General features: G+C 49.0%; 2 protein-coding genes across 2 annotated transcripts in view; both read right to left on the bottom strand.

Annotated features, from left to right (window-relative positions):
• The window catches only part of LOC132108259 (transcription factor Dp-2-like), a 144,751-nt gene that overhangs the window by 57,892 nt on the left and 72,035 nt on the right, over positions 1-14,824 (bottom strand). The gene's annotated exons all lie outside the window — the stretch shown is intronic.
• LOC132108522 (fibroin heavy chain-like) lies at positions 514-6,509 on the bottom strand (the record flags this gene model as incomplete). Its single annotated transcript, XM_059515217.1, has 5 exons — positions 6,353-6,509; positions 5,979-6,110; positions 4,932-5,063; positions 1,572-2,147; positions 514-803 (listed from the first exon to the last, which is right to left on the bottom strand). Coding segments are annotated over exons 1-5 (1,224 nt in total), but the record flags the coding sequence as incomplete, so codon positions are not given.

Here is a 14,824-nt window from a genome sequence, read left to right as displayed (position 1 = left end):
TGATTTCCAACTGGAATAATGGCTTCAGACTATTCAGCTTAGCAAAGAACATTTAAATACGGATTTTAAATTGGAAAAAAAAAAAAAAAAAAAATTGCTAATTGTCCAGTACTCAGGGAGAGGAACTTGCAGCACTGATGCCAGAGAGCAGTTATGTGAGAAAACAGCCAAATGATACCAAACACCAACTCTTCAAATCAAGCAATTATTTTTTTTTTATTTGGAAGAGGTGATAGTAGTTGTAGAGTCAGAAAATCTTTCTAAACTGTTTAAGCAAACACAGAAAACATGCCATTTGAATAAAAGCATTGGGAAAAAAATCTCCAGAAAGTATTATGCAAAATTCCCATGAACATGTCCCTGACCACAACATTGACCTTTGCCACATCCCCGACAATTCCCTTAACCGCTTCCGTGTCCTGTGCCGCTTCCCTGGCCCTGTTCCGCGTACTGACCATAACCGCTTCCCTGTCCAGCGCCGCTTCCCTGTCCAGCGCCGCTTCCCTGACCCTGTCCAGCGCCCTGGCCATAACCGCTTCCCTGTCCCGTGCCCTGTCCAGCGCCGCTTCCCTGACCCTGTCCAGCACCACTTCCATATCCAGCACCCTGCCCATAACCACTTCCCTGCCCATAACCACTTCCCTGTCCAGCACCCTGTCCAGCGCCCTGACCAGCGCCGCTTCCCTGTCCAGCGCCCTGACCAGCGCCACTTCCATTACCCTGTCCACTTCCCTGACCCTGTCCTGCACCCTGTCCAGCGCCGCTTCCATATCCAGCACCCTGCCCATAACCGCTTCCCTGGCCTGTGCCCTGTCCTACGACGCTTCCCTGACCCTGACCAGCACCGCTTCCCTGACCCTGTCCAGCGCCCTGACCAGTGCCGCTTCCCTGACCCGCGCCGCTTCCCTGACCCGCACCGCTTCCCTGACCCTGTCCCGCGCCCTGACCTGCGCCGCTTCCCTGTCCAGCACCACTTCCATTACCCTGTCCACTTCCCTGACCCTGTCCTGCACCCTGCCCATAACCGCTTCCCTGGCCCTGTCCAGCGCCGCTTCCCTGTCCTGCGCCCTGCCCATAACCGCTTCCCTGGCCCTGTCCAGCGCCGCTTCCCTGTCCTGCGCCCTGACCAGCGCCGCTTCCCTGACCAGCGCCGCTTCCATTACCCTGTCCACTTCCCTGACCCTGTCCTGCACCCTGTCCAGCGCCACTTCCATTACTCTGTCCACTTCCCTGACCCTGTCCTGCACCCTGTCCAGCGCCGCTTCCCTGAACTGCGCCCTGACCAGCGCCGCTTCCCTGACCTGCACCGCTTCCCTGTCCTGCGCCCTGACCAGAGCCGCTTCCCTGGCCTGCGCCCTGCCCATAACCGCTTCCCTGGCCCTGTCCAGCGCCGCTTCCCTGTCCTGCGCCCTGACCAGCGCCGCTTCCCTGACCAGCGCCGCTTCCATTACCCTGTCCACTTCCCTGACCCTGTCCTGCACCCTGTCCAGCGCCGCTTCCCTGAACTGCGCCCTGACCAGCGCCGCTTCCCTGACCTGCACCGCTTCCCTGTCCTGCGCCCTGACCAGAGCCGCTTCCCTGGCCTGCACCGCTTCCCTGTCCTGCGCCCTGACCAGCGCCGCTTCCCTGACCCTGTCCCGCGCCGCTTCCCTGACCCGCGCCCTGACCAGAGCCGCTTCCCTGACCCGCGCCCTGACCAGAGCCGCTTCCCTGACCCGCGCCCTGACCAGAGCCGCTTCCCTGACCCGCGCCCTGACCAGAGCCGCTTCCCTGACCCGCGCCCTGACCAGAGCCGCTTCCCTGACCCGCGCCCTGACCAGAGCCGCTTCCCTGACCCGCGCCCTGACCAGAGCCGCTTCCCTGGCCTGCACCCTGACCAGCGCCGCTTCCCTGACCCTGTCCCGCGCCGCTTCCCAGACCCTGTCCTGCGCCCTGACCTGCGCCGCTTCCCTGACCCTGTCCTGCGCCGCTTCCCTGACCCTGTCCTGCGCCCTGACCAGCGCCGCTTCCCTGTCCTGCGCCCTGACCAGCGCCGCTTCCCTGTCCTGCACCCTGACCAGCGCCGCTTCCCTGTCCTGCACCCTGACCAGCGCCGCTTCCCTGTCCTGCACCCTGACCAGCGCCGCTTCCCTGACCAGCACCCTGTCCTGCGCCGCTTCCCTGACCAGCACCCTGTCCTGCGCCGCTTCCCTGACCCTGTCCAGCGCCGCTTCCCTGACCCTGTCCAGCGCCCTTACCTGCGCCGCTGCCCTGACCCTGTCCTGCGCCGCTGCCCTGACCTGCGCCGCTGCCCTGACCCTGTCCTGCGCCGCTGCCCTGACCTGCGCCGCTGCCCTGACCCTGTCCAGCGCCCTGACCAGCGCCGCTTCCCTGTCCTGCACCCTGACCAGCGCCGCTTCCCTGTCCTGCACCCTGACCAGCGCCGCTTCCCTGTCCTGCACCCTGACCAGCGCCGCTTCCCTGTCCTGCACCCTGACCAGCGCCGCTTCCATGTCCTGCACCCTGACCAGCGCCGCTTCCCTGACCAGCACCCTGTCCTGTGCCGCTTCCCTGACCCTGTCCAGCGCCCTTACCTGCGCCGCTGTCCTGACTTGCGCCGCTGCCCTGACCCTGCCCCGCGCCGCTGCCCTGACCCGCGCCGCTGCCCTGTCCTGCGCCCTGACCAGCGCCGCTTCCCTGTCCTGCGCCCTGACCAGCGCCGCTTCCCTGTCCTGCGCCCTGACCAGCGCCGCTTCCCTGTCCTGCGCCCTGACCAGCGCCCTGACCAGCGCCGCTTCCCTGTCCTGCGCCCTGACCAGCGCCGCTTCCCTGTCCTGCGCCCTGACCAGCGCCGCTTCCCTGTCCTGCGCCCTGACCAGCGCCGCTTCCCTGTCCTGCGCCCTGACCAGCGCCGCTTCCCTGTCCTGCGCCCTGACCAGCGCCGCTTCCCTGTCCTGCGCCCTGACCAGCGCCGCTTCCCTGTCCTGCGCCCTGGCCAGCGCCGCTTCCCTGTCCTGCGCCCTGGCCATAACCGCTTCCCTGACCCTGTCCAGCACCGCTTCCATATCCAGCACCCTGGCCATAACCGCTTCCCTGACCCCGTCCAGCGCCGCTTCCATATCCAGCACCCTGCCCATAACCGCTTCCCTGACCCTGGCCATAACCACTTCCCTGACCCTGTCCAGCACCGCTTCCATATCCAGCACCCTGGCCAGAACCGCTTCCCTGACCCTGTCCAGCGCCGCTTCCATATCCAGCACCCTGGCCATAACCGCTTCCCTGACCCTGTCCAGCGCCACTTCCATATCCAGCACCCTGGCCATAACCGCTTCCCTGACCCTGTCCAGCGCCGCTTCCATATCCAGCACCCTGGCCATAACCGCTTCCCTGTCCAGCGCCGCTTCCATATCCAGCACCCTGCCCATAACCGCTTCCCTGACCCACACCACTTCCCTGACCCTGTCCAGCGCCGCTTCCATATCCAGCACCCTGCCCATAACCACTTCCCTGACCAGCACCACTTCCATATCCAGCACCCTGCCCATAACCGCTTCCCTGACCCTGTCCAACGCCACTTCCATATCCAGCACCCTGCCCATAACCGCTTCCCTGACCCATGCCGCTTCCCTGACCCTGTCCAGCGCCACTTCCATATCCAGCACCCTGCCCATAACCGCTTCCCTGACCCACGCCGCTTCCCTGACCCTGTCCAGCGCCACTTCCATATCCAGCACCCTGCCCATAACCGCTTCCCTGACCCACGCCGCTTCCCTGACCCTGTCCAGCGCCACTTCCATATCCAGCACCCAGCCCATAACCGCTTCCCTGACCCACGCCGCTTCCCTGACCCTGTCCAGCGCCACTTCCATATCCAGCTCCCTGGCCATAACCGCTTCCCTGACCCTGTCCAGTGCCACTTCCATATCCAGCACCCTGGCCATAACCGCTTCCCTGACCCTGTCCAGTTCCGCTTCCATATCCAACACCCTGGCCATAACCGCTTCCCTGACCTTGTCCAGCGCCACTTCCATATCCAGCACCCTGCCCATAACCACTTCCCTGACCCTGTCCAGCGCCACTTCCATATGCAGCACCCTGCCCATAACCACTTCCCTGACCCTGTCCAACACCGCTTCCCTGCCCCTGTCCAGCACCACTTCCATATCCAGCACCCTGCCCATAACCGCTTCCCTGACCCTGTCCAGCGCCACTTCCATATCCAGCACCCTGCCCATAACCACTTCCCTGACCCAAGCCGCTTCCCTGACCCTGTCCAGCGCCACTTCCATATCCAGCACCCTGGCCATAACCGCTTCCCTGACCCTGTCCAGTGCCACTTCCATATCCAGCACCCTGGCCATAACCGCTTCCCTGACCCTGTCCAGTGCCACTTCCATATCCAGCACCCTGCCCATAACCGCTTCCCTGACCCTGTCCAGCGCCACTTCCATATCCAGCACCCTGCCCATAACCGCTTCCCTGACCCAAGCCGCTTCCCTGACCCTGTCCAGCGCCACTTCCATATCCAGCACCCTGGCCATAACCGCTTCCCTGACCCTGACCAGTGCCACTTCCATATCCAGCACCCTGCCCATAACCGCTTCCCTGACCCTGTCCAGTGCCGCTTCCAGATCCAACACCCTGGCCATAACCGCTTCCCTGACCCTGTCCAGTGCCGCTTCCAGATCCAACACCCTGGCCATAACCGCTTCCCTGACCCTGTCCAGCGCCACTTCCATATCCAGCACCCTGCCCATAACCGCTTCCCTGACCCTGGCCATAACCGCTTCCCTGACCCTGGCCATAACCGCTTCCCTGACCCTGGCCATAGCCGCTTCCCTGACCCTGGCCATAGCCGCTTCCCTGACCCTGGCCATAACCGCTTCCCTGACCGGCACCCTGGCCATAACCGCTTCCCTGACCCACGCCCTGGCCATAACCGCTCCCCTGGCCACGTGGTTCACTGCATGCAAAGCCACCGATGGTTCGGCAACACTTCTGTGTGGCGGGACACTGGCCATCATTGAAACAGCTTTCAGCATACAGTGGAATCATCTCCGGTATGGGACATTGACCCGGCTTCACTGCGTGAACACAGATAGTCAGCTTTAGTTTGTGCATATAGACCAGGGATCCTCAAATCTGGACTTTGAGAGAAAAATAATAGGCAGGTGACTTTGATCAGGGTTGGAGCTAACTTCTGCAGCACATTTGACCTCCAGGGCAAGATTTGAGGAACCCGGATATAGACTGAATGTTTTGTTGTATAACGAAGTGGCATACTAAGCATGAATAGCAAGTTTTACCTACAGAATGAATTATATTCCAAGTCAGTGGTTCTCAATTCCAGTCCTGGGGGACCCCTTGCTCTGCACATTTTGCATGTCTCCCTTATTTTAACGCACTGGATTGAAATCATCAACTTGTTGGTCCAATTCATGGATCTCTCTCCTGACAAGCTGACGATCACAATCTGGTGTGTGAAATAAGGGGGACATGCAAAAAGTGCAGATCAAGGGGTCCCCGGGACTGGAATTGAGAACCACTGTTCAAAGTATTATTCCTCTTTATGTTGTAAAGCCATCCTGTCCTTAAAACCAAGGGATGAATTCAAACCAACTTTAGAAGAGAACAACAATAGGCAAAGTTTCTGCTTAGAACTTACATTGAATCTATTGTGTTACTAGCGCGCGCGTGTGTGTGTTTTTAAGTGACGTGTCAGTCAGCCAAGTATGGTGACCCATACTCAGAATTCGTGCTCTGCATTTAACCCATCCAAAGTGCACACAGAGCAGCGAACACACACACGGAGCAATGGGCAGCCATTTATGCTGCGGCGCCCGGGGAGCATTTGGGGGTTCGATGCCTTGCTCCTAAGTTGTGGTATTGCCGGCCCGAGATTCGAACCCACAACCCTAGGGTTAGGAGTCAAACTCTCTTACCACTATGCCACGACTTCCCTTTTTAGCCTTAGCATCCATTATTTAACTGAAACTCACCGAAAACAGGCAGCACGCAAACAGGCCCACAGTCAAATCGACAGCATTTGTGCCCTCCAGGGCAGTCTTCATCAGAGGAACATCCTTGATGAGATGGTACAACCCTCAGCCTCGCCGGACAGAAACCATCCACTAGAGAATTCAAGAGGATTATTAGGGGAGGCCAGGGTGTGCGTTTTCAGCATTTGTAAATCTTGGGTTTCACAATGGGTCTCAAACTGAAATACAAAGTTTATACATACTCGTCTGGTTCAATCAAAGGGTTTTAAAATCTACTTCTCATTCATAAGCTATGTTAACTACGATCAAAAACTGAAAGTCACTAATTTCTGCATTTCTTCAGGTTGTGTAATGAAATTAACAGATGTTTTCACCTGTGGTTCGTCTTTGAATAGCATGAGTTATGGTCAAGTATCCGAACAGACACAAAAACACTGCAATCAACGAGAAATACACTCGAGCGTTCATCCTCCCAGCCTGTGATCTCTGCTGGAAAATGCACTGAGTTGGCGCGTCAGGAGAAGCAGACAACAAAGCACACAAAAATAAAACAAGTATGTATTGCTGTAATATCAACCTCTGTAAAATGGGATTTTAAAGATTCAAGGAGAACCGGTCAATTCCAACCCTGATCAAACTCACCTGCCTGTAGCTTTCTAGTAATCTGAAATGCCTTGATTAGCTTGTTCAGGTGTGTTTGATTGGGGTTGGACCAGCTGAATGCTACGTTCTAGCCATGTCATAAATTTATTGTGAAAAGCAGAGTTATATGCAGTGTGATTATTTTCTCTGACCCTGGGAATATCCACCTTGGAACATATGATAGTTTTGCAGGCACAGCTCTTAGATTATATTTACATTTCTATGACATTCAGAGCAACAAAGTCTTTCTTTGGTGGTGTATAAAGACTGTGTAACTTATGGGGCTTTCACACTGGCAGTTTAGTGCGGAATGGGGCACGGTTCGCATGAAAAATCGCTAATGTGAAAGCTGTCATCGGATTCTGGTGTGCACTGCGGTACTGAACCCGAGACTACCTGGAGAAGGTGGTCTGAGTTTGGTTGCTCCTGAACTGTGGCGCGGTTCGCATGAATGTGCAAGCAACACAGACTCGGGTGTGAACTTGTTCAGGAAGTAAAGTATCCCGCGCATGCATAACACTGTAGATATCATTGTTTCCTCAACACACGAGAGAGTCGAGGTTGATTCCACACATTCCTAAAAGTTAAATTAAATAATTTTAATTAATTATAATAATAATATCACCAAAATAAAAAACAAATTACAACTATGCTCAGTAGCGTTTTGTTCTCCATGTTTTGTTCGTACCTGGGTTTGATACAACTATTGAGTGTGAAAGCAGACCAAAATTGCGGGCGGCGCCGGGAACAATCGCACTTGGGCTCAGACCGCAGCAAACGAGCCCAGTGTAAAAGCCCTCTTAAATCCCACTACAGATTCTCCCCGACCTGCAGTGATCAACTGATGTTCTACAAATGTTTCCTAATTTCTTGAATGTCAAAAGACTTAAGTATTAAATGAGAATGTGAAATTGTATTTAAAAAAAATATGTTACATTAGATGTCTGAATGGTTGTCTTTCCTTTTTTTAAATTAGATTTTGCAAGACTTCTCATTGATGTTTGGAGCAGAGGTTGCTTCAGAGTTCATAGGAAAATGGAACACCGGTTTTAAAGAAAAAGTCATCCAGGAGCCAGGAACCTTAAAGAGGAGTAAAACCGCATCTGAAAGCTGTACTGAATGATGATCCAGGTAGAGTCTTCATCAAAATAGTAATGTTGTTACTTGAGTCAATCTTCTTTTTAAAATGTTTTTGATTTTTTTCCCAAAAGCATTTTTACCATCAATTCTGCAAAAAACACTTGTTTTTTAAATGTTGTCTATTAATAAAGCTCATTGGTAAATTCATGCTTAAGGAATGCTTTTCATAACTATTTACATAAAAAAACAGGATGCGTGTAAGAACATAGTAAGAGAAAAAGTCCCCTTGGCTTTGAGTATGCACAGTATGAAATTTAAAAATTGTTTGCGCTCTATCAAAACTATAATAACTACTAATAGTTAATAATTTTAAGATATTATGATGCAATACACAGAATGGGACAGTGACATAGCTTCTCTACTTGTCCTGCTGGATCTTCTTACTCCACAATCAGCTGGAAGAAAGAGGACAAAGAAGATCAGTGTTGGAGAGGCAACATATCTGGCAAAATTTCCTAAGGTTTATTAAGACTGCTCTATCCTATTCCAAATATTGTACGTAATGCCTATGTTTAAAAAAATTGTTTGTAATGGGACATTTGTGTCTTGTTTCAGTCATGCCAAAGTCTTGATGATCATCTCCTGACCACTAAAGGAAACCCAAAACCATACATTCTTGCCTCAGGGACTTAAGCATAGGTTTTCACCTTTTACATTGTCTTGGACAGAGAAGTTTTGTCTTGACAGTCGTGTACATCCTTAGGTACTTTTGATGAGCTGTTAGTTGTGAAGTATCATGATGCTCTGTTCAGCCTGTACAAATTTTTGCAGACAACAATGTACAAAATTGATATAGATTTAAAAGATTTAAATTAAACTGAATATAGATACAACTGAAGTACCTCAAAAAGTCAAAGAAGTAAGAGCAAGGCTGTTAAACAAGCAGTAATTTTCTTATTCAACCAAAATTTTAAGTTGTTTCCTGTGCACTTCCTTTTCTTAAGCTTTGCATTTGTTCAGGTACCTCAAACCAATTCATGGAATGTGTCCTGGTCTCAAAAGTTGTTCCTTGTTTCTTCAACTGATGTATAAGTGTCTTCCTCAAGTTACACAACCCTAAACTGCACTACTTTTTAAAAATAAACCGGTCTTCTAGAGACCCCCACCATCCCCACTTTCTTTTAGAGACCCTCACCAGCCACACTGTCTCCTAGAGATCCTTACCAGCCACACTGTCTTCTAGAGATCCTTACCAGCCACACTGTCTTCTAGAGACCCTCGCCAGCCACACTGTCTTCTAGAGATCCTCACCAGCCACACTGTCTTTTAGAGATCCTTACCAGCCACACTGTCTTCTAGAGACCCTCACCAGCCACACTGTCTTTTAGAGACCCTCACCCGCCCAACTGTCTCCTAGAGACCCTCACCAGCCACACTGTCTCCTAGAGACCCACAGCAGCCACACTATCTCCTAGAGACCTTCAGGAGCCATACTATCTTCTAGAGACCCTCACCAGCCCCACTGTCTTCAAGAGAGCCTCACTAGCCACACTGTCTTCTAGAGATCCTTACCATCCCCACTTTCTTCTAGAGACCCTCACCAGCCACACTGTCTTCTAGAGATCCTTACCAGCCACACTGTCTTCAAGAGACCCTCACCAGCCACACTGTCTCCTAGAGATCCTTACCAGCCACACTGTCTTCTAGAGATCCTTACCAGCCACACTGTCTTCTAGAGACCCTCGCCAGCCACACTGTCTTCTAGAGATCCTCACCAGCCACACTGTCTTTTAGAGATCCTTACCAGCCACACTGTCTTCTAGAGACCCTCACCAGCCACACTGTCTTCTAGAGACCCTCACCGCCCAACTGTCTCCTAGAGACCCTCACCAGCCACACTGTCTCCTAGAGACCCACAGCAGCCACACTATCTCCTAGAGACCTTCAGGAGCCATACTATCTTCTAGAGACCCTCACCAGCCCCACTGTCTTCAAGAGAGCCTCACTAGCCACACTGTCTTCTAGAGATCCTTACCATCCCCACTTTCTTCTAGAGACCCTCACCAGCCACACTGTCTTCTAGAGATCCTTACCAGCCACACTGTCTTCAAGAGATCCTTACCAGCCACACTGTATTCTAGAGACCCTCACCAGCCACACTGTCTTCTAGAGATCCTTACCGGCCACACTGTCTTCTAGAGATCCTTACCAGCCACACTGGTAAGAACATACTACTCTGGACAACACAACATATTTAAAACAACTCACCATTTCAACATTGATCATTAAAGAGCTGTCATTCCTTACTTGATTCCTCCTATAATCAATGATCATCTTCTTAGTTTTGGCGACATTCAAAGGGAGATTTTTAATGTGACATCATGTAGAAAGAGCATCCACTTCCTCAAGGTACACCTTCTCATCGTTTTACTAATGAGGCCTATCAGTGTCATCAGCAAACTTCACCAGATTTTTAGAACTGTGCTTAATTTAGGTAGTAAAGAAAGGGACTGAGGACACAGCCATGAGGGGCTTCGGTGTTGTGGTCAAGTGTAAAGGAAGTGTACTTTCTCATTCTTACCACTTGGGGCGCCCTGTCAAAAACATCCAAGATCTGGTGCCAAATAACAGAATTCAATGCAAAATATGGTTAATAGCATCATCTGTAGACTATTAGGGCAAAATGCGCCCAGACCATGAAGGGAATGCCAAATAGACCCTTCCATAAGAAACTCTGTATAACCAAGCACTGCTGCTGCTGTAAGCATGCTGATATCTTTGGAACTTCTCTGAAACGTCTCCGCAGTGCATCTTTTAAACGGCTTGTGATTGGTCTGCCCAATGACTATATTTTTGTACCTGTATGCTATTTTAAAAAATTCAGCTAAAGCAGCTAGTTTCAATGCTAAAATCACTTGGCTTAGCAACAAGATGGATTCTGCAAGAATATTACATTATATTCATACCCAACAACTAATCCATTACCTAACTAACCCTAACTTTCTATAAAGAGTAGTTGATTTGCAGAGTAACCAAATCGGTCTCCCGTTGTTTCCATTTAGTTTTCTTTGATATCAACATAACCGTAAAATCCCATGTTGGAGTGGAAACAATTCTTTTTTAAGCCAATACCAAGTTGGTCTAGATATTTATTACAAAATCATGTTGAAGGCAAATAAATCAGATTTTACACCGGCAAACATTTAAAATTCTGTTTCCAATATATTTAAAACTCCCTTCATCACTTCACTTCTACAGGGTTTACATTTATACAATACACCATTATTTAACTATTATATTATATAACTTATTATTCACTGTCACTGGACAAGTGCGGTAGGGGATAGGGATGTGCAACAGTGATCGAGTACTCTAGTAGTCGACCGCGACAGCGATGATCGATCACGTAAACGATGATCGAATTTCTTTTTTTTTTTTTCTTCTTTTTTTTTTATTGGTTATGGCAGCACGTTGGGCGGCGCCCTGAGCTCTGATTGGTTAGCGTCCCACTTAATGCCAAAAGACATAAGAAGACAGATAATCATGGCCTTAAAGTCACTTAGTGATGGCTGGCTTCCCTTTGAGAAGAATGATGAAAACACAGTTCAGGGTAAGCTGTGCAGCGCCAAGCTGTCACACAAATCTACAACAAATGGGTCAATGACGTGACGCCCCCTTTTTCTGTTCGGGTTAATTTTATTTTGCAGAAAAAAATAAAAAATACATAAAACTTTCTCATCTACTTGGTATACCTTCTTCACCTACTAAACCACTCTAACTTCTCCAAATTTTTAAGTTTTTCATCATTTTTCTGCTATCCGATGTTCCAAAACATCATATGGGGCGACCGTCCAGCCTTGACTTTTGTTAGGACAACTGGTTTAAAAACAGTTTAAATCAACTTAAATATATCCCTTTTCCTAGTTGGCATAATTTCAAACATGTTTTGCATCCATTGACAAAACTATAAAGCATTTGCACATATATTTCTATCATGATATACAAACGAATGTTGTCCGAATTAAGTTGATTCTATCCATATCATCCGGGGCGACCATCAACAAACCACAATTTTGGGACCTTTATTTTGAAAAACATCTCAAGGATGGGATATTGCATCAGCCAGACACAAGTGAAGACCCCCTGGAAACAACTGTAAGGTAAATCAGTCTCTCTCATATAGTAAGAAAAAGCTGTTTTTTAACTGCTGTAATGTCGTAGTCACTTTTGGTCATCATGTGGGGCGACCACCCCAAACTGTGAATTATAATTTTTTTCCCACAAATCTATATTTTGATGATAAATTTGATAGTGCTTTGTCACCAGAAGAAGCTAGTTTGGTTTCTGAGGCAAACTGTTAGCCTGTTATACTTGAGTGAACTTGAAAACATCATATGGGGCGACCGAGTATCATGTGGGGCGACCACTGCTGAGTGTTTTAAATGATAGATATATGTCCTATATTTGTAGTTTTCGTATTCTATACATCAATTCTATACATAGAGTTAATTGTTTAAGCATAATTATTTGTATATTTTATCTTTTTTTAAAATCCAGCCATTTTCCATTCCTTTTATAGGGATAAACATTTTTTTGTTGTTGTAGTACAATCCTACATGAAAAATGTAAAATAAATAAATAAATAAATAAAAAACTACACAATGACATTCTATTTATGTGACTATACATGTATTAGTCATTTAAAACAAGTTTTAACCTATTTTACCTATTTCCTAGATGGCACGATTAACAAGCAAAGAGAAGACTGCTCGTCATAGACAGAAAGTCAACTCCGACCCTGCAGCAAGAGCAGAGTATCTTGCAAGGAAAAGAGAGAGGTAAAGAAAAAAGAGCTTCTGTAGCAGTGAGCTAGAGTCACTAGAGCTACAGAAAGTAGGAGACCAGGGTAGATCAAATAAACAGTTTAGACTGTATGCTACAATGAGCTATTAAACATTGGTCACCGAAACAGCTGTTCTCTAAAGAGAGTAGGTTCAGGATAAGAAGGAAAGAGCACAGGTGTAGAATGTTTATCTTGTTGTTGATGAACAACTCTGTACACTATTGTTTCAGCTACCAAAAAAGAAAGCATGAGGGGAAGATTCCATATGTGAAGTCAGATGAGTTATCAGAGAGGGAGAGGAATAATCTGAGAAACAAGTGGAAGGCTGCATCCAGAGGATACAGGGAGAGAAGAAAGATGGAGAAGGCAATGTTGGATCTGACACCTCAATCCATAGAGAACACTCTGCCAGATCCAGCAGGTGTAGGAGGAGTGGAGGGGCAGCAAGAGAGTCCAGGGGGTGTGTGGTGGTGGATGCTCCACCTCAAAATGAGGATTTCCATCCACAGATGTCCTCCACACCAGAGAGAAAAGATAGAGAAAAGAAAGCTGAGAAACGTTGTAAACGACTGCAGGCTGAGAAGCATGAATTAAGAAAGCTAAACATAAATCTGAGGAAACAACTGGCAAAGATGAGAAAAGAAAAGAAAAGAAAAGAAAAGGGCCAGAAAAGGTGAGACGAGGGCAAAAGAACGGTTAAGCCACAGTGAGAGGCTCAAGCCAAAAGGGGGGAAGAAACTGGCAAAAGAGAGAAAGCTGGCTGTTGTTAGTTTTCTGACTAGAGATGAGAATAGTCGACTTTTACCAGGGAAAAAAGATACCATCACAAAAAAACAAAATAAAAGAACAGCGAAGAATTCTCACAAAGCCACTCACAGAGCTCCATGGGCTGTACAATAGTGAAATGAAGAAGAGCCTCCACCTATCTTACAGGCAGTTTGCTAGAAGACGCCCCTTCTATGTCACTGAGCCAAAAGCCAAGGATCGGGACAGATGTGCATGCATGGACCACGAAAATGTCCACCTGCTGGGCAACAAGCTCTACAGCAGAGGGCTGTTGAAAACAAAAAGCATTTCTGAGCTGCTGGTTATGATAGTGTGTGATCCAAAAAATAAGGACTGTATGGACCGTGTTTGTGCCAAGTGCTGCTTTGAGGAGGTAGAATTCCCTGAGACAGAGAGCAGCTCAGAAGTCACCTGGGAGCAGTGGAAGAGGGTAACTTCCACAAATGGAGAGAGAATGTTTGGCAACATGGTGAAACAGATCTATAGTGGAACCATCAAGGACTTGATGGAGCTTTTCTCTCAGAAGTTAGAGTCCTTGGCGATACATCAGTTTAACTGGCTGCACCAGGCAGAGCAGTTCCGCTACCTTAAACAAAACATCACAGGGTGTGAAGCTGTTCTGCATGTTGACTTCTCAGAGAATTATGCATGTAAACTGAACACAGAGGTTCAGGCATTTCACTTTGGAGGTAGCAGACAGCAAGCGACTATCCTCACAGCAGTCCTGTACACTGTGCATGGAACAAAGTCCTATGCAACACTCTCTGACAGCCTGCGCCATGACGAGCGGGCGGTGTGGGCACATCTAGAGCCCATCTTAGGAGAGCTTCGTGAAACCTTCCCACAGATCACAACCCTCCACATTCAGAGTGATGGGCCGGTTACCCAGTACCGGAAAAAAAACAACTTCTACCTCCTCAGTACTGTCCCTTTCCTTTCTGGGTTCACTAAGGTGACCTGGAATTATTCAGAAAAGTCTCATGGGAAAGGGGCCCCAGATGGGATTGGTGGGGCAATAAAAAGAGAAGCAGATCACTTTGTCCAAAGAGGTGGTGAACTTCAGACACCACACTAACTCTATGAGATGCTGAACACAAGATTAGGCTCAAGCATCACACACTATTGGGTAAACAGAGAAAGCATTGAAAAGTGTGATGAGCTAATTCCTGACAACTTGGAGGCTGTGAAGGGCACCTTTAAAATACACCAGGTTTGGTCAACCCAGCCTTCACAGATCACTCACAGGACTGTGTCATGCTTCTGTAGGAAAACAGAGAGGAGTCCATGCCCTTGTTACAAGCCCGTAACAGTAGACCTGAGAGTGAGACGCACTGTGTGCAACACTGAGAATCCCCCAAGCTCTCCTCCTCAACCACCTAGGGAACAAGAAAATCTAGATCTTTGTGGCAAGTTTGTTATTGTCATTTATGATGAAAAGCCTTATGTTGGCCAAGTGCTTGAGGTTGTGGGAGAAGAAGTGCAGGTCAATTGTATG

Source organism: Carassius carassius, chromosome 28 (genome assembly GCF_963082965.1).
Source record: "Carassius carassius chromosome 28, fCarCar2.1, whole genome shotgun sequence".
NCBI classification, from domain to species: domain Eukaryota; kingdom Metazoa; phylum Chordata; class Actinopteri; order Cypriniformes; family Cyprinidae; genus Carassius; species Carassius carassius.
This window is presented reverse-complemented; position numbering and strand designations above follow the sequence as displayed.